We start from the raw sequence: 24,198 nt of genomic DNA on the forward strand, positions 1-24,198 counted from the left end.
TTTGGACAAGTGGTTTTAGGGAAGTGAAAATGAATTGACCTGCTCCACTCTGAATATTCTTCAGGCTTCAGACTTGCTGCCTGTCCATCAGCAACCAACAAAAAACATCTATTATTATTTTCACGTCAGATTGTCTCATTCAATCAATAATGCTACATAATTCCATTAAGTCTGAAATTCATCCATCCATCCATCCATCTACCGCTTTATCCTCCACATGAGGGTCACGGGAGCTGCCAATCCCACCTGACATATAGGGCACAAAAAGGGGTCCAGGGCCACACAGGACAAACAGCCATTCACTCCCACTCTCTCACCTACCGTCAATTTATAGTGTCCAATTTGCCTAATCCCCAAAAATCTGCTCTGTTTTGGGGCTGTGGGAGGAAACTGAATCCGGAGAAAACCCACGCACACACGGGGGGAGAACATACAAACTCCATGCAGAAAGAGTTAAAAATTCAACCACACTTGTTTTGTGATGCAGCAGCACTCATTTTGAGCTCACAGAGGTTTTTTTTTTTTTTTTCTCCAGTTTTTTGCAATTTGCTTCTCACAAAGTCCGACACAGACACAGTGAGAGAAAGAGAAAGCACTGGAGAGATGAAAGACATTTCTGCAGAAAGTTGTGAGTATGTAATTTTACTGGTTTGTGTCGGTGAGTGATGGCTTCATTTTTTTTTTTTTTTTTTACCCAGGGAGAGCGGGTGGCGTGTCAGCAGCCTGATGTGTTTCACTTCAGCTGATGTGTTATCAAGGCGAGGGCTTTCTCTTGGGCTACAGATTAGTTTCTTCTACACAGGTGTCACGGGCAGACACAGTAAACATAGGACAGAGCAGAGGGATGCTTCTGACAGATGACAGCCATCCATGCACTTTTATTGTTTTTCTGCCTCTCTACTATTTTTTTTCTTTTGAAGCTACACTCTTTATGATGAAAAGGCAGCAGTGGTGGAGCAACCGAGTGAATACAAACTTCTTTTTTTTTATGAGGGAAAAAAAACTTTGAGATTAGAATCTATTTTGCAAGTGAGACCTAGATCTAGTCAATGCATGGTTTTTTTTGGACAGTGAAAGGAAACTGGAGTACAAGGAGAACATTCAAACTCAAGGTGACGAGGCTTTGTATGAATGTTCATGGCGGAGTCATCACAGCACAGCATGAAACTGCCTTGACTTGGTTTTATACGCGACACACACAAACTAGTGACTTGTAAAGCAGTTGTTCTCGGTGTATTGAATCATTAGAATCAGTTAATTAAATTAATTAATAATAGTTGAAAGATTAGTTCAGTACTTGGAGCACAGACTCCGTCTGACACATTCACTGAACTGAAAAACACCAACGGGGTTGCTGTGATGCGGCTTGCCTCTCGCGATCACAGGCTTTCAGCAGGGCTGTCGCTAAATATACCAGACTCCTCTGTTAAATGATGATATTTTAGACATTTCCTTGTTGGAGATTATCGCATGTTTTCAGGATTGTTAAGTCAGATCTACAGTGTGTTTGGCAGGGCTCTTGTGCCTCTTCCCTGCGATGGCGTCTCAGCTCACTTGGAACCTCGCCTGAGCTTGTACTAAAAAGCCCAGGTATTACTGCTAATGGAAGAGCAAAATAACGTGTCGTGCCGTGCCATGCCGAGTCGAGTCCAGCTAGTGAAAACACGCTGGTTGCCTTAGTGCTGTAAGGCACCCGTCACACCACCATGTGCCCCATACAGCCCCATGTCTCTCCTCAGCAGTGCCTGTCCAGGCAATGTCACAATTTAAGGCACTGACATTTTAGGACATGGAGGTACTTTCTTGCATGAGCACGCATAATGTATTTCAATAAGAATAAGACAATTGGAAATGTGGATAAGAGTCCATTTCATTCATTTCAACTATTTTTTGACATTGAAAAAAAAAAAGCATCTTCTCCTGAAATCAGAAGACAAGATGCAATTCCCCCCCCCCGAGTTAGGATGCTGGTGATGAAGTGGAATAAAGGCAGGAGGTGGAAAATGGTGAATGTCAGTTAAATCTACCAAAAATGTGAGAATCATATGAGGTTTGCGGTGGTGACGGGTTGTGTAATCACAAGTTTGACACGACTGCTGTCTCCTGCACCTTTAGATGCAATTATGCAGCATAGCATAATATAATAAAGGAGAGTACATTGAAAACACAGATCATACATGTCCAGTAATAGTCATGGTGTCTATTCTTGTCTTAAATGGAGTTGTAGCTTTCACCAAGTAGTTGATGATGTCCCTCGCTGCCACAACCTATGTCCTCTCTGAGATTATACCGTGAGACAGAGTTCAAAACCTTGTTGCAATTAACCTTGAAACCACACATGTAGGGTTCAACTGTCTCACTGTCTGTCCCCATCACCTCCCCCCTTGCATGCAGTGTTGCAAAAATAGAGTGGCACAGATTTTTAGGAACATTGTGTCAACACATTCGCAAGACAGCATAGGCGATTAAAAAAACAACACTGTCTGGCAGTTAAAAATCCCCTTTTTATCTTGGCGTGCAAAAACTCATCCCACCGAGCTCCAAAAAATTATAACACAGGGTTTTGATGCAGGCCTCGTTTTAACAATAAAGATTAACAAGAGCCAAGGAAAGTTTCTGGTCTTTGGGATTCAGTGAACTTAACTCTTCTCTGATATTGATTAAATATGCTCTGAGGTGCTTCTTTTTTTTTTTGGGAGACTGAACGCTGCCTCTGAGTTTAGAGCTGTGCATCTCTTCTCGCCAGGCAAAGAGAGAAAATGTTGTTTATTTGATGGAAGCACGTTTTTTGTAGGTGGGGAGAATGAAATCACTCCCGTTTGTTACCTGAGATTGTATTGGCAAGAGGGATAGTTGAAGGGAATAAAATGTCTTAAATTCTATTGACATTTGCTTTTTCTATTATGGTCACCTTTTAAAAAATCCAGCAGGAGTAAGAGGCTGGAAGTGAACCATGGTCAAGCTCAGCATCATCAGTCGTTTCATTCTGAGAAATTCTGTATTTGGAATAATAAACGTACTTGGAGACATTAGTGCCTTAAGCATGAGTGCTCTGTGTGTTTAAACCCATTAATGTCAAACTCCAGGTAATTTAAATTCTTCCAACAGCTGCTAGTGTCGGTTCATTTTCACCACAGAATAAAAATCAACTCACAGACACTTGAGTATCCATTAAAGACGTCCATCACGGTAAACACAGATGCTTTGAAACTCTCTTCTCAAAAGGTGTGTGTTTTTTTTGCAGTTTGGGTCACTATCATCTTCTTAAAGGTGCTTTAAAGACCAGAAGCTAAAAAAAAATAAAATAATTTCTTGTCAAAACATTAAACTCAAAGACGAGTGGTGATTAAAGCAATAGTGATTTAAAATTAATGGAGAAGAAATTAAACTGATTTGGAGTCTTACTCAATAGGAACCCCTTTTACTGCTTAATCGGTAAACATCACTGAAATTACATATAAATATAGCCAGAAGAAGCAAGTAAACGTTCATTTTTAGTCGCGCTAACTCAATAATCAGTCATGCAACATGATTAAAATGTCCCAGCAGAGGACGGTTATCAAATTGATCAAAGTCTAATCAGTTTGCGTGTATGTCCTGGGTTCATTACTTGCACGTGTTAATCGCTGTTTTCCTCAGAGACCCGGGTTTTAATTGCAGCCTCACAAACTTTTTATTTGGCTCCTCCAGAGAACATCCCGGTGGAGTTTTTTTTTTCTGGGTCGACTCTTGCTTAGCAGAATTCAGGACAGCTCAGTGTGTGATTTTTAAAAGGCATGGCAACAGTGAGCTACAACAGCCCCACTTTTTTTTTAAAGATACAAATATGGTTGTGCGCGTTTGACCGCACTTATATTCAAAAGAAGAGTCCCACCACAGGGAAGCATGGGGAGGAGGGAGGACAAGGAAAAATGGGGAGTGAATGTGCAGTGAAGGATCTAAGACAGACGGGCAGAAGCACTTCCATTATTTTCTCTTAGTGTCTCAAGTCTAACGCTAACGCCGTGTCAATAAATCTTTGTTCACACATGACAAGTGCATCTCCCTTCACAGCTGAAGGTTAGCGATTTTTCCACCTCTCTGTATCCTCGGCTACTCTGCACTCATGTCAGCTTTGTCGAGGAGGAGGTGTTGTCGTGAAGCATGAAAACCAGCCTGGTCACTAAGCTTAACTCCACCCTGAGGACCTGGCCTGTTAAAGAAAAAACAGTTTCATTCAGCTTTACGTGCACTCTTTTATCTCCTTTTTCCTTCGTTAATGGCAATCAGTATATTTTTTTCTTGTGTGTGTGTAACTTCTTCTATGTAGAACTCCTTATGAGGAGAGGAGACAGAGACACAGGTTGCTGTCGCCATCAGTCTAACCCAGACACAGTGATTCCTCCAAATGAACCAGTAACTGGGCCCCCATCTGTTTATCGTCACACACGTACAGTGACAGTAACGGGAGCGGCAGGAGAAATCAGCCATTTTAAAAACACAAATATGACCCAGGATCATCTCTCTCACGTCTGTACGTCTTAAAGCAGAGTTATTGGTTTGTGGAGATCGTCTCGTCACCATCTCTGCCTCCCTATCTTCCTCTCATCTCACTTCTTTCACTTTAGTTCCCGTACAGCATGTTAGATTGCACAGCATTGCGTGTCTAGTTCCCCTTGTTCTGATTCATGCCCATGCCTGGGTTCACTCTCTCTCTCTCTCATACACACACACACACACACACGTTTGTTTACTGGGTCTTTTGCCTTTGAGTAGGGTTTGAGTTTGAACGGGGGGAGAGGGAGGAGGGGACTTTTTTCTTGTCCTACTTTCTTTGCAGCGGGGACTACTGGATGTCGCACTGTGTCTTTCTTAGTTTTGCCTCGGGCCCAGCTTGTCAGGAGAGTTGGGATTAATTCTCTTGTGCAAATCAATCGATCCAGTCGCTACCTATTGGAGAGGGAGGGTACCACGCTGTTGTATTGCTGATGGGATGGCGGCACCTGCGTAGTACACAGGCAGTGTATTAAAACAGTGTCAGGCCAAAAGCTTGAGCTAATGAAGTGAGCCAAACACTTGTGTGTGTATTGTGCAGATTAGCATAATAAAGTGCATTTCGTGACAGTTGAGCATGTAGGGTACTTATGTTGTGTGTGTTTATGTGTGCGTTTAAGAGAAGCATGATTATGAAATATTTCACTGCCTTTGGAGCAGGAGTGCAGTCTCTGGGGCTGCAGGAGGATTGATAAAGAGTATGGGTCACACTCTCGGGTGGGGCAGTCCGTGCCACTGACTACTCGGAATCAATAAAGAGCGGGGGCCTGTCAGCTCTCAGGCCGTCTGTGATGCCTCTGTGAGTCGGCCTGTGCACTGCCAAGGTCGGGCCGTAGTTATGAACAGGTCGAGGATTTGTGTCGGGTAAACACACTGTCCTCACCCAAAGAATACAAAGCAGCCGTGCCACAATAACTGTCAGTGAAAGGAGCATGCTGACAAAACAGCAAGGCCAGGTTGGAGGACAGAGAGAGATAGAATGAGGAGGGAAAAAAAAGAAATGAATGTTAATGTGAACGACAGGAAGAGAGGAGCATACAGAGCGGCAGTGAGCAAAATGGACGAGAAGGAAAGTAAGAAGATTTATTTAGTGCAGCTAAAGCGCCCGTCGACATAAAATTGTTCAATAACTCAATAAAAATTTCATAAACTCATTGAAACTTGAACCTTGATACATGAAACCTCTATGTATATATGTTGCACTGCATATACTACGGCTGCAGTTTTTGTCAAGATGAATCGATTGACAAATTACCCGTTAAGGGTAGGGTTGGAGATCCTGGAAAAACTGTTCCAGCAGGATACATTTTTGATTCAAACGCCCCTTTTTCCAGACTTTACAACAGTTTTTTGGATACTTGTTCAATTCACAATGTGATGGTGAAAAACAAAAAATACAGAAGACGTAAAGTGACCCTAATAGTCCACCATGGCATCACTTTGCAGCCCTTTCTGGGCTTTCAGTTGTCGCCACTGTTCACTCTGGTCTTGGATCGCTCTGCATCAGCCTATTTTCTTGGCGGTAGCTTTCACAAAAAATGTCTTTCGTTTGCGACCAACACCTGTTCTTGGCACCTTTTCTGTCATAACGTTGCTGCAACTGTCTCGTTGGACTTAACAAGCTAGCACAAACTCTGGCGTTTTCTTCTGAACATGCACGATTAGTGCACGAAGAGGGGCATGTGCATGGGGGCGGGCAGATGGATGCATCACGATCCAGTTCATTTGTTCGGGCCGACATTTTTTTATTTTGCGTTCATTAATTGGTTACAATCGTGTAATGGTTAGCACTCTTGCCTTTGCAGCAAGAAGACCCGGGTTCCTAGGTTTGAGCCTCGTTTGGAACAACTTCGGAACAAGGGCCTTTCTGCAGAGAGTTTGCATGTTCTCCCTGCGTGTGCGTGGGTTTTCTCCGGGTTCTCCGGCTTCCTCCCACAGTCCAAAAACATGCAATATGGGGATTAGGTGAATTGGTCACTCTTAATTGACCGTATGATGTGTGAGCGAATGGTGGCTTGTCTCTATATGTGGCCCTGGTGAACTGTCCAGGGTGTACCCCGCCTATCGCCCAGGATAAAAATGGTAGATAATGGATGGATGGGTTGTGAAGAGGATTTTAAGCAATACAATTAAAAAAATGCTCCAGAAAATGACCTAAAGTGTTTCCATCATTGGTTTGAGGGGTTTTTAAGCAAGAATTGATTTATGTTGGTTTGTGGACAAAATAATAGTCATCATTTTGAGGTTTGGTCAACATTTTCTGACCAAACGAGTATGCGATTAGTGACTATTAATTGTTTATTACAACAATCACTGGTATCAGACTCAAGACAGAAGATGGACTTACAAAGCAAAGAAAGCAGAGACAGGAGTACAAGTTCAATCAATCCTTTATCAAGCTGTAGTCGACACATGGGTAATCAATCACACAGGCGAAACAAGCAGGGGTCACAACAAAATCACTGGGATAACAATAGAAGATGCTGGAACTCTCACACTGGGATAAAGATCTGGCACTGAAGGGAGGGGACACAGAGCTTGAATATAGTAGAGACTGAAGAACAGGAGTGGGAAACTTGACTGGAAAAGGCGATTTGAAACAATACAACATACATGTTCACAAAATAAAACACCAAATGAATATGAACGATGAACAATATATAATTCAAGTAACTTACCTACTAACTAACCTGACATTTTTTGCAGCCCTGTTGTAACACACAATTCTCACCTGTGGAAAACATTTGAAGAGATATAAAAATCAAGGAAGGTCACTGTGTTATTGTGAAGTGGTTCAGCATATGTGCCCCTGGTGTCTCATCAGCACAAAAGTAACTGTCTCTTCTTCCAAGGCAAAGTATAAACTGAGTAAGAGTTCGGAATGACGTCAAAAAACGGCACAAAAGACACAAAAGACTTGGGTGTTAAAAAATAGATAATAGCTTGATTTGCTGAATGAGTGAACTCTGGCAAAGTGCCTCGGCACTGCTTGGACAGTGACTGTAATTTCACTGGATTTCATTATGACGCTCTCAAAAAAAAAAACTCTTTTCATTCAAAGAAGCCAGAGGCTTTCTCTGTCTATCTCTTTTCACGGGCACTGATTAATGCATGTGGTAATTAGAGTTTAATAGAAATTACAGTTTCATATTTCATTAGGAGTCCACGATTCCACTGAATCCACTCATTTCCAGACGCAGATTAGTCATCGGATGTTGTTTGATGAGCGAGCATGTCCGCGTATTGACGGGGCACACTCAACTCTAACTGAATCCATTTTTGGAAAATGACAGAAGGGTCTGTGAAGAATTACATGATGAATTACATCTATCTATCTATATGTCTGCTTGTCTGTCTGCCTGTCTGTCTAGATATTGTTTTAAAATTTGTATTTTTTTTTAAAACAACACAATGTGGCCGAAACTGTTCATCTCCCAGCTGCAGCAGTGAAGGCATTCACTTCCATCAAGAGCTGTTATTAACTCTCTGGCCTCCTCTCGCTTTTCAAAATAAATGCACAAACTGTATTGAAGTCAGGAACATCGGGAGGATAAGTGTCGACCATATTCTCACTGACAGTTTTAGCGAAAATAGCATTTAAATGATTTGGAAAACATGCAATTTACAGTAGAAGTGCACAGTTGTGGTGAAAGAAGAGTCTTAGAATCTGTTTTTCCTTGTACCTCATAGGTGAGGTGCTCCGTCTCGGGAGGATCTCGGGCCACACAGTGAACGGTGGCTGGTCGTCCTGGAGTTCCTGGTCCCAGTGCAGTCGAGACTGCAGCCGTGGGATCCGAAGCCGTAAGAGGAATTGCAGTAGCCCTGAGCCAAAGTACGGTGGGCAGACCTGCCTGGGGCCGGCACAGGAGTATCAGGAGTGTAACATCACCCCATGTCCAGGTAAGAAATGGACAAATTGAGATTTAACACACCACAAGCTGTGCTTTGTCTACAAGGACACACACACATGAATCAGGAGTGAGTTACTCAACCTGTTTCTTTTTTTTTACTCGCACAGATGCACACGACTCCACTCCGGCTATGTTTTTTTTCTTGGTTAATAGATAAAGAATCGCAGTGACAAAATAACTAACCAAATTATCAGGAATCATCAAAAGAAATCAGCTGCAGATAAGAGGTGACGAAGACTCCAATTTACACCATGAATCTAAGAGGAAATCCCTGTGGTGCTTCAGCATGTAATTACATTTCTGGGTAATTATGCTGCTAGCTATGGGAGGCCTTATTCTGTTGTGAAAAGCCCTTTCGACAATGCATTTTCAACACTCCTCTAATAGATGACAGTGAGAGGAGCCTCTCTAATTAGAAGAATACTCTTTCTGACAAGGGAAGTGAGCTGTCTAACTGGAAATCCAGTGCTTGGTTTGGCATACAGCACACCTGGTATCCAGTACGGGTGCCAAGCAAACACGCAGGATGTTGTCTCTGATGATTATTAATCAAGCCCCCAGGAGAAAGGCTTAGGTATCTCTCCGAAAAGCTTGGAACTTCACGTCGTCTCTGGCGCCCCATGATCTGTCTTCATAAACGGTGCCATGCTGTAAGCAAGCGAAAGAGACAGCCTGAACAACCATCCATCCTGTTTGTACAGCCTGTTAATGCAGTCAGTGAAAGTGCTCCACCAGCAGCTTGATCACGACCACTAATAGGGTCGGTTGTTATTAGCTGTTAGCTCGGTGTGCAGAGTTCGAGCGGATCCAAGAGCATCACATTGCAGGTCTGTGCATGCATTTGCCACATGCTCTGGGATGTTGACTGTAATAATACAGTAACTACAGTATGTTGATGAAAAAACTCTGCACTCCTGTGCCCCCAAAGGAAATGACTCAACCCATCTTAGAGTAGCAATGAATACTAATATGTACTCAATTAGCACTCCTGTGAAAGTGAGATATTATTTTGAGGGATACATTATGTGCTGATATAGCAATTGTAATCCTCCCATGCTTAATCCACCATATTTCAAATGCATTAGTGTACTATGAAGAAGAATAAGAAGGAGAAGGGGGAGTATTAAGTCTGCCATCCATCTGGTTTGGAAACGAATGAATCTGTGTTTTTCTTGCATCTGTGCCTGAGATGAGACGATCCGTCATTGAGGGCCAGGTATCGACTTATGTGTCGCTTTGTGATAGAGAAATTACACTGAGATGACAAAGAGCATCGGCAACTTCAATTACCTGCACGGCGCTGCCAGCTATCCTCGGGTCTTTAAAAGCAATTCTCAAGTGGTTCTGAAAAGGAAATTTCTCTCTGCCACAATGAAGTGAGGTTTTATCCAGATGATTGGTGAAGGATATTTACCTGTGTTGTGATTCATGGTCATGATTGTCTCCATTTTATTGCTCTTTTTCCTCTTTTTACATCTCTCCTATTTCCCTCTGTCCCTCTCGTCGTGTATTTATATGTTTTCTTTCGTCGTGAATTCCCTCCTGTGTTTAACTGTCAGTTGTTTGCCACTTCATTCAACCTTATGGGTGGAACAACAGCATCGCTTCACTTGTCTTTATTAATGCACACACACACACACGCATATCCCCACATATTCAAATTACCTCATTTATGTCACACATCACTGATTGAAATAGGTTGAAACGACTTCCAATCACGCTCAGATGTTGAGAAGGTATTTTCTTTTGAAACGACCTGGAACATACATCCTACAAAACATGAAAATGCACATTTAGAACTTTGATTTTTTGTTAGTCTCATTATTTTTGCCTCTGTTTGGTCTTTGTAAACAGAAACACTGTTTTGATGCTGCAAAACTGTCTATGTCAAGCAATACTATCAGTTTGTGTGCATACCTGACGTTGTGTGAACTCATTTGACAATGAATGGAATGCAACAGGTGTTTGTTTTTATTTAAAAAGGTATATATTACCGTTTTAAGCAGACCCAGCACAACTTTAAAATATTGAATACTTGATGTTTTGGGTTTAGTGGATGGCAGTTGGTCATGCTGGTCTTCATGGTCCAAGTGCTCTGTGACGTGCGGTGGGGGACACTACATGAGGACGCGGACCTGCAGCAACCCTCCACCAGCTTACGGAGGGGACATATGCCTGGGCCTGCACACTGAGGAAGCACTGTGCAACACACAGCCTTGTCCAGGTATACACACAAACACACACACACACACCACCTTAGATAATCCATCACAAGTTCGCTGCTTATTTTTCAGTCGACTCTCTCAGCCCATTCGGCGGTCGCTCATGCATTACTAATATGCAGCTGAGGGCAACCACAAGCTTATAAAAGTACACACACACACACCCACATGGACACACACACATAGGCTGTGAGTTGTGCTGTCATTGCCATTTCCAGAGAGCTGGTCCAGCTGGTCAGGGTGGTCCCACTGTGACTCCAACGGAGCCCAGCTGCGTGTGCGTCATTGTGATGTCCTGTTCCCCACTGGAAACCAGTGCTCAGGAAACAGCAGCGAAAGCAGGCCATGCTCTCCCGACTCCAATTTTATACCAGGTAACCATACACGCACTTATACGGTGTAATGCACAGTCGCCTATAAAAGCACAGACGAGCTTCTTGACCGTAGTAATGTCTTGGGTACTCGTGCGTGTCTTAAACAACACGTTCCGCGCCCGCCCACCACCACCACCACATGCGCCCAGCAGTTATTCATTTCATTTCAAAGAATACGGAGATCATGAAATGCACCTCGGAGGGACTCATCTCAGGTCAGAGGTCAGGTTCAGCGACAGGACAGCACTTTTGGGGATGGATTGTATTAGTGTCTTACTCAAGGACTCCTGAGTGGGACGGATGATTACATGGGGGCGTGAACCCGGGCGCCACACTTAAGGGCAGCCTCCCTGCTCACTTCAATAATCCTGCTGCTATATTAGTTTTCATTATGAGTCTCAGTGTCTTGTCAGGCCATGCAAAAAGCACTTAGACCAGCATTTTTACTTTTTTTTTTCTTATGTTGGAGGAGGACATTGCTTATTTACACTGTTTTCTAGTCACTGAAGTATTTCATTATATTTGCCTCTGTGTTTCATACTATCCAGACGTCTTCCCACTGATATTTGCAATATTAAATATAGTGATAGTATAAATCGTGATAGCACAAAGTCTTGTTTATAGCCAGTAACCTTCAACTTTGCCAGCTGAGCAGAACATAAGCGATCAATCTAATAAAGCTAACAAACGGACTGACATTTTTTTAATAAAAAAGAAATCTTCTAAAGGAATATGCAATCATATTTTCATTGACAATAAAAGACGGAGGTTAAAGCTGCATGGCCTTGGATCCAGATCAGGAAATAGTCTTGTATTGCTGTGCGGAGCAAGTTAGTCCGAGTAGAATGATAAGTATAAATGATGATGTGCAAACCAAACTCAATGCTCTTTCCATTTGTGAGCACGTGGTAGTTTGAGTTTAAGACGACGCACAGCATTGTTTGTGCAGAATGTAAACTGTAAAAGCTCTGGTATCAAAAGGCCTGTTCAACAAACATCTAGAGAAGCAATATGTTCACCATTATACTTTCAATTGAACAACATGGACATAAACACAGTGCTAGTTTAGCTACTGCCTTGCTCTTTCTCCATCAGTGGTACCTGCAGCCTCACAGCAGGAGTCTGTTCCTCCACCTCGTTAGAATTCAGTCATGAATATTATTATTTTTACTGACAGCAGCCTTCTTTTCTTTAATGGTATACCGTGCAGCTCTCTCTGCAAATACAAGTGTATTATGAGGACATTGGTATCAGCAGATACTCAGTCCTGCAAAGATCAGATCAGGATTAGGAACCAAACAACATGACCTGGTCATCTATTAATTAACTATTGTTCCTAGTTGTTTGAGGCTATTTATTTTACATCCAAGAAGTAACAATTAGTGAAGACTGTGGCAGTAAACTAGTTTGTCAGACATGCCAATATTTGCAGACCTAATAAAGACACTTTTTTTTTTTTTTTTTTTTTAAATGGTATAACATTGACATCACTAACACGAGTGCAGGTTCTTCATTGTCGTTGCTAAGCTACAACTCTATTTGAGGGACTGAAACTTAAAAATCCACTGCTCTCACACACACAAACAAACACAAACACTATTAGTATTGATATCTGCTTAGACAGGCAACTCCCTATTGACAACCAGTAATGCGAGACACCCCAGAGCATCGATCTGCACGACACAAAGATCATTAAAACCTTTGACAAAGGACGGTCTGTGATTCACGTTGTATCACTGTGTACACTGAAACTGCTATATAATGTTTGTATCGTATATTCAGTGTTTAGAAACACATCCGGTGTACTACTCCTAGTGCCAGTCTCAAGCCTGGATTAATGGGGAAGTCTGCATCAGGAAATGCATCTGGTGTCAAATTATGGCAAATATGCAGATCACAGAAGAAGATCCATGTGGTAGAGTCCTGAAACTTCAGGAATTATTAATTATAAGTCATGATAAGTATTTGATATAAATTAAAAAAAAAGCATTGTGACATTTCTTTCAGATTTAGCTCTGATATAATTCTCATGAAAACCACTCCCAGATCTATAAAATTACCCATTTTTCCCTTTATGACTACAATTATCAGTCAATTATCCCCCTTTAATGGGAAAGACACTCCATTAAGGTTCATTAGCAAAGTCTTGTACTTCATTATCTATAATGAAAAGTGATCGTTTTCATAAATCACTCAAGGTGCCACGCTCATCATTAGCAGATTTTTACAATAATCTGCTTCGTATTTAGAACAGCTTTCACCACCTCACTCACCTTCACGAATTGCCATGGTAACAGGAGCTTGTGTGATATGTATATATATATATTTGCCCCTAATTCTGCTGCTCTTTCCTCTTTCTTCTCCTTCATCAGAAGTCTCAATTGCACACTCCAGTCAGGAAGAGAGACACTGTGGAGGTAATTTATAAGTGTGTGTTTGTGTGTGTGTGTGTGTGTGTATGTATCCCTTGTGCAAAAGTTAATGATAAATATCAGCTTTCATTTCAAAAATAGCATCTTAAATGAACTCTGCTAAATGACCCACCTTATAAACTGTAAGCAGAGCCGCTTTCATTTCTTTCGTGCGCAGAAAAAACACAAAACCTGCAAAAATACACAAAGGTGGATTGCCAACACCGTAAAAACAGTTACACTTAAAGTCACTTTCATCTCTCTTTTTTTTTTTCTTTTGTTGCCAGTGATATATATAGAGTATAAGAATGCCCTGAGTTGATAAAAACGCGCTGATAGATTCAGTCACTCACTTTGACTTATGCTCTGCAGTCAAAGCAATAAGGAGAAGCAAGGCTTCAGGGACCTTTTGTGACCTGCGTTTTTCCTTGAATGCGAGCTACGCGGCGATCGCGCTGTTATTATTTAGCTGTTTTGGAGGCTGTATGCCGTCTATAAATAACTCGCACGGGGCTCATGGAAATAACACCTAAATTATCACTCTCTCTGGGAATGTGTCTTTGAAGCAAAGTCACTGGAGAACAACGCTCTTGATGCAGAACAGTAATTAATACTTGGTAGCCAGAGAAACAGCGTGTGTGTACCCTTTGGTTTAAGTTCAATTCAATTAAATCTCCCGCTTATAGTTATTAATAAAACATGCAGCAAATATCTCATGAAAAGTATATGAATAGATAAAGGCACGATATTTAAAATCTTAATTCATTCAAAGAATTGCTTTTACTTTATATGAAAGTGACTGAACTGAATAATCACTGCATTATTTGCAAAAAAAATAGTCTGTAATTACAACCTTTGTGAACAGGATCTAAATAAAACTTGCATCTGAATCCTTAATGGTAAATGGACATAGGTTTTGTATTACGGAAGAAGAAAAACAATTAGGCTGATAGAAGAAGAGACAAGTGTTCTTTATTTTCCTTCTCAAACCAAATGGAACGCTCTCTCATTACCATATGAATTGCAGGTTTGGTTACCACTTCCACAAAATTTGAACTGGCAGAGAATTACCCCCAACCTCTCTCTCTCTCTCTCTCTCTCTCTCTCTCTCTCTCTCTCTCTCTCTCTCTCTCTCTCTCTCTCTCTCTCTCTCTCCACAAGACTTCAACCTCTTCCACATGATTGCCGTGGGCCTCAGCAGCTCCATCCTCGGCTGTCTGGTCACGCTGCTCGTGTACTCGTACTGCCAGCGCTACCAGCAGCAGTCGCACGACGCCACCGTCATCCACCCCATCTCGGCCGCGCCGCTCAACACCAGCATCACCAACCACATCAACAAACTGGACAAATACGACTCCGTGGAAGCCATTAAGGTCTGTGGATAAAGTTTGTTCTGGGGTTTCACTGTGGTCACGCGTAAGACGTGAACCCGGATGTGTAGCGGCAGAGCGGCGGCAGTTTGTATCGTTTCCCTCGCTGTTAGACTCAATCAGTCGGATGCCACACTCCAAGTCAGTGAGCAACGTCTTCCTCTTCCTCTGGTGTCAGTTGTGATTAAACACACTTCTTACTGCATGACTCTCACTGTCACGCACTGACACTCTGTAGTTGTGTAACAGTCAGGCAGCAGTTGTACGAACACCCTCCTCTCTCCGTGTGCTCCTCTGCTGTGTGTCTCAGTGTGCGACTTTGTTCTGTGTCAGTGGTCATACACTGCTTTCTCATAACATACTAATACAATCACTTATCAGGGCGTGTGTGTGTGTGTGGGCAGGCAATCAACTAAGTGGCTCTGCGTTTGCATATTTCCCCCTGCTTAGACAGGGTCTTTGAGTTTTTATTTCATCCCAGAGTGCAAGTCGTTAGGCGCACCAGAGCCAGCGACAGTGATCCAGCTTTACTCGCGGTACAAACAGCCTCTTATCCACTGATAGATCACAGCTAAAGTCACCAGTCAAAGCGGATGATTAGTGCTTATCCACTGCTGTTCCCTCACTCCAGCTGGGCATGTTCACAGTGCTCTGGTTTAGCAGGTGTTTCAAACATAAAGGTGAACAACGACCACACACTGGGACGAGTTTACTGAGTTCTATTCATGAGTGAACAACATGTTTCACTTGTGGCTTCCTCAGATTCATTCAGCTCAATTGGACAAGCATTCGCAGCTGAGCTAAATAACTGATTACACGGCCAGTGACAAGAAGTCAGCGTCCTATTTTGGCAGCACCTGGATGGACACTTAAAGGTGCATTATGTAATAAATCTAAAGCAACTGGCCATAAAATCCTCCTAATATGTCACAGAGACTCAGGAATAATGTTCATATAACAAACTGAACTCACCAACAACAACAGTACAGACAAAATATTTGCATTAAAAAAATATTTTGCAGACTGCAAATCATGTTTATGTTTTGAAATCATGTTTTGGCATGTGGCGCCACCTACCGCCGTCTACCAATCATTGCAGTCAGTAGACTCTCAGCTGCCGAGCAACCACGGGTTGCCAGTTACGTCAGAAAACGAAACCTAAAAGACCTCGGTATTTTGAATTTGAATGTAGTAACCGTTTTTGGCCACATTCTTACATATGGCACCTTTAATAAATATACATACATATATACATATAACATAAGCGTTATACCATTACAATATAGTATTATATAAGAATACGGTAAGGCTTTTGAGAATAAAGCAAAATATAGTCCAAGTTTAGACCTGATATTAACCTCTACCCAAAGTCAATGTGAATGTGTCCTCAGAAACCACATTCAGAAGTTGTGAGAGGACACATTTTGTCCACAATCTGTCCACAGGACACATTAGAGACCACCTCCTCAGCTGACGTCATCTGATCAGTGGTAATTTCACTAATCAGCACTCGTATGTTAATTTATTTGCAGCCCTCACCATAACATTAACAGGGATCGCCACATGATTTTTCTAATTAAAAATCTTCTTTCAGGGCCAGTTTGAGCTTTGATTCATTCAGCTCCTCTCATCTTTTTCTTTTTTTTTCTCCTTCCCTCTCCGTCTGTCACTCGCTCTCACAAACACACAAACACACACACTGACAGCAGACACATCAGTACAGTCAGACCGGTTATAAACATAGCTTTGTCTTCACAAATGCCGTGTGTGTATTTGAATGAAGGGCAGCAGGGAAGTCAGAGCTGATGATGTGGGGTCACAGGAGACACATCAAGGACACATTTTTAATGCCAGGTCCGAACAGTCGTAACTCACACTGTCGACATGTGATCGGATCACAGAGGACAGATATTATTATCAGCTCTGAATGTAGCCATAGTGACTGTCCCTCTGCATCACTGCGAGTAGAATGAGAATCGTGTAGCTCATCTCTCCCTGAGATAGGCCAGTTAACTGTTTCAACCAATTTATTCCTCTTCAATTTTCATCCCTGTGGCATAAAATGCAGCGGGATTTAGTGATCAGTGTGACAGTCATTCCGTCCCTGGAGCTATGAAAGGCAGGAAGTGGGTTGTACTCATAGGTCATACGGGGGAGCTGATCTGTACACACATCTATTGCACATCCTCTCACCTGTTTTCCAAGTTGAAAGTGTAGGTTTTCAAGTGGAATTTGAGCTGAATAGAGGGTCCAAGGCCATTTGATGTCACTTAAAGGTGCATTATGTAATAAATCAAAAAAAAACTGGCCATAAAATCCTCCTTATATGTCACAGAGACTCAGGAATAATGTTCATATAACAAACTGAACTCACCAACAACAACAGTACAGCCAAAATATTTGCATTTAAAAAAATATTTTGCAGACTGTAAATCATGTTTATGTTTTGAAATCATGTTTTGGCATGTGGCGCCACCTACCGCCGTCTACCAATCATTGCAGTTAGTAGAGTCTCAGCTGCAGAGCAACCACGGGTTGCCAGTTACGTCAGAAAACGAATCATAAGAGACCTCGGTATTTTAAATTTGAATGTAGTAACCGTTTTTGGCCACATTGTTACATATGGCACCTTTAAAAGTACACATTATAAACGCCCACTGAGGAAAACTGTGATTTGTGAATCTGGCTTATACAAATAAATGTTTAAAAAATTAATTCATCTTCCCTAAAACTACCTTTTAGGATGAGTGATAAGAGAGAGGCTGTATGTACCAATTCCCACACATATTTAGTATGATATAGCCAGTTTAAACAATTTACTCCAGGCACCAAGATGGCTTGGTATAATTTTTTCTTTATCTAATTATTTAATTTTTTTAATAAAGACTAAAATAGTTGCTCCGTTCTAACAAAAAACTAATTGTTTTCTGCATTAAAGCTAATAAATGTTTGTGTAATTTGTTTGATTGACTTTTGCATGTTTGCAGCTAAGTAGTTTCAAAATGAAAACCTTGTATAAAAAAAAAAAAAAAAACTTGCTCTGACTTAATATGATTTCTAATTTTATGACATTTTATAATAAGGCTGCGGCTGAAGCCAGTGTGAATTAAGGATAATTTTAAAAAGCAATTTCCAGTGCATCTCTGATGCTGTGATTCACCATGGCAAAGGATAAATAAAGAGTAGAGCTTCCAGTGGAGAAAGATTAATGTCGAGCAATGCACATTTATCTTTTTAAAAAACGCAGCAGCTGCAGCAGCAGCAGCAGCAGTGAAGGAGCCTGAGTTGGAGAAAATAGCCAATAAGTTAACACTAATGCATTTTACTATACCAGACCATGCTATTTTGCAGACTTTAATTTCCTTGCAGGTTACATATGAGATTTTAAACATTAATAAAGCAGCCAACAACTATTATAAGTAAATATATAGATGGTGCAAAGAATGGAGCCACACTCTAAACAGATTGTGTTTTAATCCGAGCTTCTCTGGTTCTAGTTCTGGGTTGCTGATGTAAGAGCATGTTCAGGCTCATCTCCTTAAACTTAATGCTCAATTCTGCAGTGATGTGAAGACATTTTCAAAGCATATCCTACACACAACCAAATAAGAGCACCAGTCCACACATACCTCCTCGCCTGCTGTATCCATTGTTTCCAAAAACACTCATAGTGGGGTCTAAACGTCTGAGACCACGTCAAGTTTTGCATTGTAAGAGTCCCTTTTATTACAAATTACAATAGCAAAATGTAATAATAATAATAAAAAAAAAAAATCTGAATTTTGAAGTATTTAAATGTCTGACTTTTATTTAAATAGCTTATGCATTCATGCTGACTCCACAAGATTGTACTGAACCTGTTACCCCGGCAAGGTTTTAACTGCGACCATAAATGTTCAGACAGGTTGACGTCATCAGGCCATTGTTTTTCTCAAGTCTTCGTAGAGTTATCGGAGGGATCTTCACTGAGGTTTAAATCTGTCTCCTGTTTGTTTCCTTCGATAAACCCTTCTGTCACTGTTATAAATTTTAAGTGAGGATTCATCAGCAAATAGGATTTTTATTTTTTGTCAAAATAATTAAATGTGAAATGTTTGCAATTGGCCTCATTTCCTCTCCACTACAAGACTGTCTTCTTTTGACAGCACGTTCACTAACACTCGAGTCTTACCTTCTTCATTTAGCAAATCCTATTCAAAGTTGTTTTCCAATCTCTCCAGTGGCCAACCTTGATTTTACTGACCTTTTGTTTGAGTGGTCACTTTTTGCCTGCATGATCATGCTTTTGGATACAACTGATCTAGATTCTGCACAGTCCCAGGCACTGCCCCCCCTTTTTGACACTTTAAGTCCAGCCACGATCTGACTTCTGCCATTTTCACTGAGTTCAGATCCTTTTTGCCCTCAATCACAGCTTCAAAGCACAGACAAACAGATGAAAAATGGCTGCAGGTTGACTTACTTGAATGAGGAGATCAGTTGAATTAGAACACATCTACGCTTCGATGGAAGAGATTCAACTCATGGAAATCAGACCTTTTTGTAAAGCAGTCGTTAATGTCTCAGCTTATCTCAAATTTGACCGCTCATCTAGAAAAGGTGCAGGGTTTTACTTTCTTGTGTTTTCTCCATGTATCATAAATGTTTCTTGGATTTATGTAAGAATATTCCAGAGCTGCAATGTGGTCTCATATTTTGGACCCCACGGTACATCTTAATATACGTCTTTCACAGATATGGAAGTGTTTGAAAGTGAGAAACTACCACAGAGCGAGAACAGATCCTTTGGCTCTGAGCAAACATCTCCCAATATAATTTGATTGCAGAATGAAGGTGCGAGGAGCGTTCATCTGTCATGCAATTACAGTCAGAAGCATCAAGCCTAATTCAGTTTGTTCAGCTGCGGATAGAGGCGGATATGAATATCGGCAGTAAAAAAAATACAAAAGGAGCTGCATGACAAATGGACACTACATTCTGCCTCCAACCCTCACTCACTGAGCCTTAAATGGTTCAGATGTTGCTCTGAATTAAGTTTGCAGAACCATTATAGGCCTCTTCTGAGGTGTTTATAGGGAAGAGTGATGAACATCGAGTGCCACATTTTATGCTTTTCACTGAAATCCTAATGTTGATGACACTTCAGTCACTGTTGTTGAGTATGTTGTCTAAAAATGAAGTTTTTTCCAACACAAAGTCGCCATTTAGCTCTAGATTGTTGTAGTTAATTACATTTGCAGGCTTTGTGTTAAGAGGTTTTTTCTGAGGATGACTTTTCATCGTTCCTCTCCTCCTTGCAGCCAGATGTGTCCGTACTCTTGCCCTTGGACGACCCCGCCATGCACCAGCCTCTCTCTGCTAACATGGGGGTGTCCATGCGTGGCCTGGAGATTTTCTACTAACCTCTGACCTCTACAACATCCCGCCACTTGACCCTCCCCCCAAAAAAACTCTTTGACCCCCCCCCCCCCCCCACAACCACTACTACTTCCTCTTCCCCACCGTGCTCTGCCCTTCCACTTCCTGTGGCATTTCCTGTGTGTGGCAGGTTGGAGTACAGTCCTCTAGTTTCTCATTCTCTCCTCCATCACAATCCCTTCACTTACCTCCCTCCTGGCTTGTGAGAAGGCAGTGTAACCCTCCCTTGTTTTTCCAGAGTTTGTCCATTTGCATGTAATTTTGCATTTGTCTTTATTTTTATTTTTTTTACTTGATTGATTTAAAGGTCCAGTGTGTAACTTTTTAGAAAGGGTTTATTGGCAGAACTTGAATCTACTACCCATAGATATGTTGGTATGATTTTATAAACACTTTGAAATACGATTTCTTTTTCTTAAAATATAGTACATATAGTATTATCGGGGCCTTGCACAAACAGTGTTTTGCAATTTGAGGTATAAGCTAATGACTCAAACAGAGAAGAACATTTTTTAGTTTGGCAAATGGAAGGATGAGCTAATTTTCCATCACGGTACAGTTCAGTTCGGTACGGTATGGTACGCTTTCGGTTAGGCTGAGAACAGTACTTTACTGAGAACAGTACTTTACTGTCAGTAGTACTTCAAAACGTTTAACTTTACTTGGTAGACAGTGTGAGCACTGTGGTGCTCGATGGTCATGTCAGCAAGATAGGCGGACAACAAACGACGACATCGAACGCAACACAACAGACAACAACACAACAACGGAGCAGAATCTTTTCTTTTTCTGCTCAGTTTGTGGCCGTTAGACGTTAAGCTTTGTATGCAAAGGGAGGACAATTTTCTGTTGCCCAATAGGCTGACTGACGTAGCTTCTTCACCCATTACTCTCACTCTGGTACCCCCAAGGGAAGGGTACTGAAAAATGGAACGGTTGTTGCCGGCTATTTTGGTACTGTTCCTAATGGAAACGCAAAAAAAGGTACCGTACCATAGCAAACTGAACCGTTCCACTCGGTGGAAACGCGCAATAAGGAGACACCCAATCTGCAGTCTCTTTTCTAGGCGTCACTAATTTCTACACACTGGATCTTTCATGGGTAAAGAAAGAAAATTCCCAGTTAATCTACTTGTTATCCTCCTCTGTTACCTCTCTGTCACTAATCCCGATCCAGACTTTTAAGCACATTTTTTTTTAACAGCTCCAAAAAACCTAAGTGTAATCATTCTTCTGGCAGTTAAAGAGGTTTAAGACAAGAAGACAAAGTAGATGATGGAAACGAGTATCGCAGCACAGCTGTTTAAAAGCAGCCATAGGGCCACCTGCAGCGGCACATAACCGTCTCCAAGGCTGTGGGAGTGTTGATTACATTCCCTTTGTGTGCAAATCACATAATGGGAATGAAGCAAATATATGAGTTTTTTTTTTTTGCTCAGCACACTCGTTCCCTATCAGTATCAGTCGCAAACATCCATCAACTGCAAATGCAGCATCATCAAGTGTTCAATTACTCTGCCCCAAGGGACTTTTAGCTCACAAATACACACACACACACACACACACACACACACACACGTGCGCACACTCGGGATATGAACACATCCATTTGGCAAATTGCTGATGTTGTATTGAGCATCAGAAGCTCATTCCATGTTTACCATGTCACACAGGGACCGGGAAGACGCCCCCTGTGGCACTTCCTTATTGTTTAACAGAAAAGGGACTCTGCTTTGATCAATCTTTATGGCTTCAGTTGTCCTAGAGGAGCAGCAATCCGAGCGCCATAAAATCTGCTGATGCTCGGTATTAGAGATGACAGAGGTGGACATACAGACTTGCATCAAAATAATTTAGCCCTGTGGTGGGCTTATCATTTTTTTTTTCCCCCAGCCTGTTTACAAATGCTTTGACCTTGCTCTGTGAAATGTATGTTTTCTTCGCCGTGTGACTACCCATTGATTTGTGTTGCACCCTTTTTAAAATGTTTTGGGGGGGGGGGGGTTAGATGGATTTGCTTTTACCTTGCCATGTGGGCTGAATAATCATTTCATCCCTGTGTAGCAAACAGACTCATGCTGACTCGTATCCTTCTCTCTTTCACGCTCATTTATTTATTTTTTTATTTTAATGTCCGCAGGCCCTCAACAAAAACAATCTGATTTTGGAGGAAAGAAATAAGTACTTCAACCCACAGCTTGCTGGGAAGACCTATACCAACGCATACTTCGCCGACCTCAACACCTACGATGACTATTAACTTTTGATTCAGCAGTCCATACTCCATATTGGGGACACCAACCCTCTCATTCATTTCCACTGTATTCTTCTTTTCTTTGTGCTTTGTATTGAGATTCGTGACACCATGCGTGGGATAGTCCCACTCTTGAGACTCTATGGCAGCTGGTATGTAATGAAAACACAGACACACGTTGTTGCCAACAGAGAGAAACCCACTTTCTCTCAGGTGCCTTGGGGTACACTTGGAAAGCTCAAAATCTGGGAGGCAAACCTCACCAACAGACAACTGCGTTTCCCAGTGTGGACAAAAAAAAAAAGGGAAAAAATAACTCTTTTCAAAGAGACAGTGGGGAAAAACGTGATCCCCTTGTAACTTTCCTGTGACGCCTCTACAACAGACCTGTATTTGTAATGAGGGAAATAACCACAAAACCGCTTTGCATGATTTCATCTGATGTGTTTTCTCTGCTGTTTTCTTTTTTTTGTTTTGCATGACTGAGTGCATTCCAGGGTTTTTGGGGACTCATTGCTGGTCTTTGGTTCAGGACTGGTTTTGGAAGTGGTGGGGGCCAAAGGCTGTGGTAATGATGTCTGGTGGCTTTTACCATTTACTGCTCCAGACAAATCAATGTCCACCCAGTCCTTGAATCAGGATGTAGATATTTGAAGTCTATGGTCAAGTTTGTAATTTTTTTGTTTTGGTTTGTTTTCTTTCAGGCTCTTGCAGGGTCTCGCAGCTAGCAGTGACTGAAAAATCAGTGTAAAATCTTTTTTTATTTCTTTTCATTATTATTATTATTTCTCTTTATTTTCAATTAGAGGTACATGTGTGGGTTTTTTTGTACAGAAATTGAAATTCAAAATGTATGTCTGTAGTTTTTCTAAATGCATTTATTTCAGTGTCTCAAGTGTTTAAAGAATTAAACGATTTAGTTTGAGAAAAAAAAAAAAACAAAGGTTATGTCAATATGGGAAAGTAATCATTCATATCAGCCTGCATCAGTCTTTGTCAACGTACTTTTTATATTTTTTGTAAAAAAATGTTTTTGAATTTTGATAGTGTCAGCTTTTCCTTTAGCGTCTGAGTTAAATATGTATTTGTGAGAGCAGGATGTTTTACGACATTTACTGTACAGTTGGAGCATATAAATCATTATTTTTCCTAAACCCTGACTGGAGTGCTACCCATATACTAAAAGTTTAAATCCATTCATCAAGTTCAATGATTTCTGTTCAAAGTGTATAACCAACTATTAGGTTATTCAGTGGTTCAGTTCTAACTCTTTTTACATGTCTGCTTGTGTTACTGTGTATAAATTAAAAACTGCTTCGTACACAAAAAACCTGGACGGATTTTTCAAATTTTTTAAACCTTGGTGGTTTTTTTTGTGTGTTTTCTTCTTCTGCGATTCTCTGAGAGCCCTACAGATGGCTTCAACTCGAATGAAAAGAGACAGTGATAGAACAGACTTTGTTATAAGTGTGAGGAACGCTTCTGTGCGGTGTGGTTTGCTCTGACAACTTTGGAGACTGATATTGCTCAAACACAGCACTGTAAAACCACATTCATAAATCACTCAGAAGCAGAGTAAAAAGACTCTCTCCACCCATTTTTAAAGGAGTCTTCAGCGGCGGGGGCCCTGCGGTGACAAATGGCATCAGCAACAGTGGAAGGATACCTGAAGGGTACAAATCGCATGAGGCAGCATGGTATGAGG

The 24,198-nt window shown here is 41.4% G+C and overlaps 1 protein-coding gene across 1 annotated transcript in view; it reads left to right on the forward strand.

Annotated features, from left to right (window-relative positions):
• sema5a (sema domain, seven thrombospondin repeats (type 1 and type 1-like), transmembrane domain (TM) and short cytoplasmic domain, (semaphorin) 5A) overlaps positions 1-23,192 on the forward strand; it is a 124,181-nt gene extending 100,989 nt beyond the window's left edge. Inside the window, exons 17-22 of the mRNA XM_083901966.1 lie at positions 8,224-8,433; positions 10,498-10,668; positions 10,885-11,040; positions 13,413-13,457; positions 14,613-14,824; positions 22,380-23,192. Coding sequence (XP_083758092.1) covers positions 8,224-8,433; positions 10,498-10,668; positions 10,885-11,040; positions 13,413-13,457; positions 14,613-14,824; positions 22,380-22,499 — 914 coding nt within the window. The 3' untranslated portion in view covers positions 22,500-23,192. The remainder of the gene's footprint in view (positions 1-8,223; positions 8,434-10,497; positions 10,669-10,884; positions 11,041-13,412; positions 13,458-14,612; positions 14,825-22,379) is intronic.
• The last annotated feature ends 1,006 nt before the right edge of the window (positions 23,193-24,198 follow it).

This window comes from Microchirus variegatus (assembly GCF_963457635.1).
Source record: "Microchirus variegatus genome assembly, chromosome: 15".
Classification (NCBI taxonomy): domain Eukaryota; kingdom Metazoa; phylum Chordata; class Actinopteri; order Pleuronectiformes; family Soleidae; genus Microchirus; species Microchirus variegatus.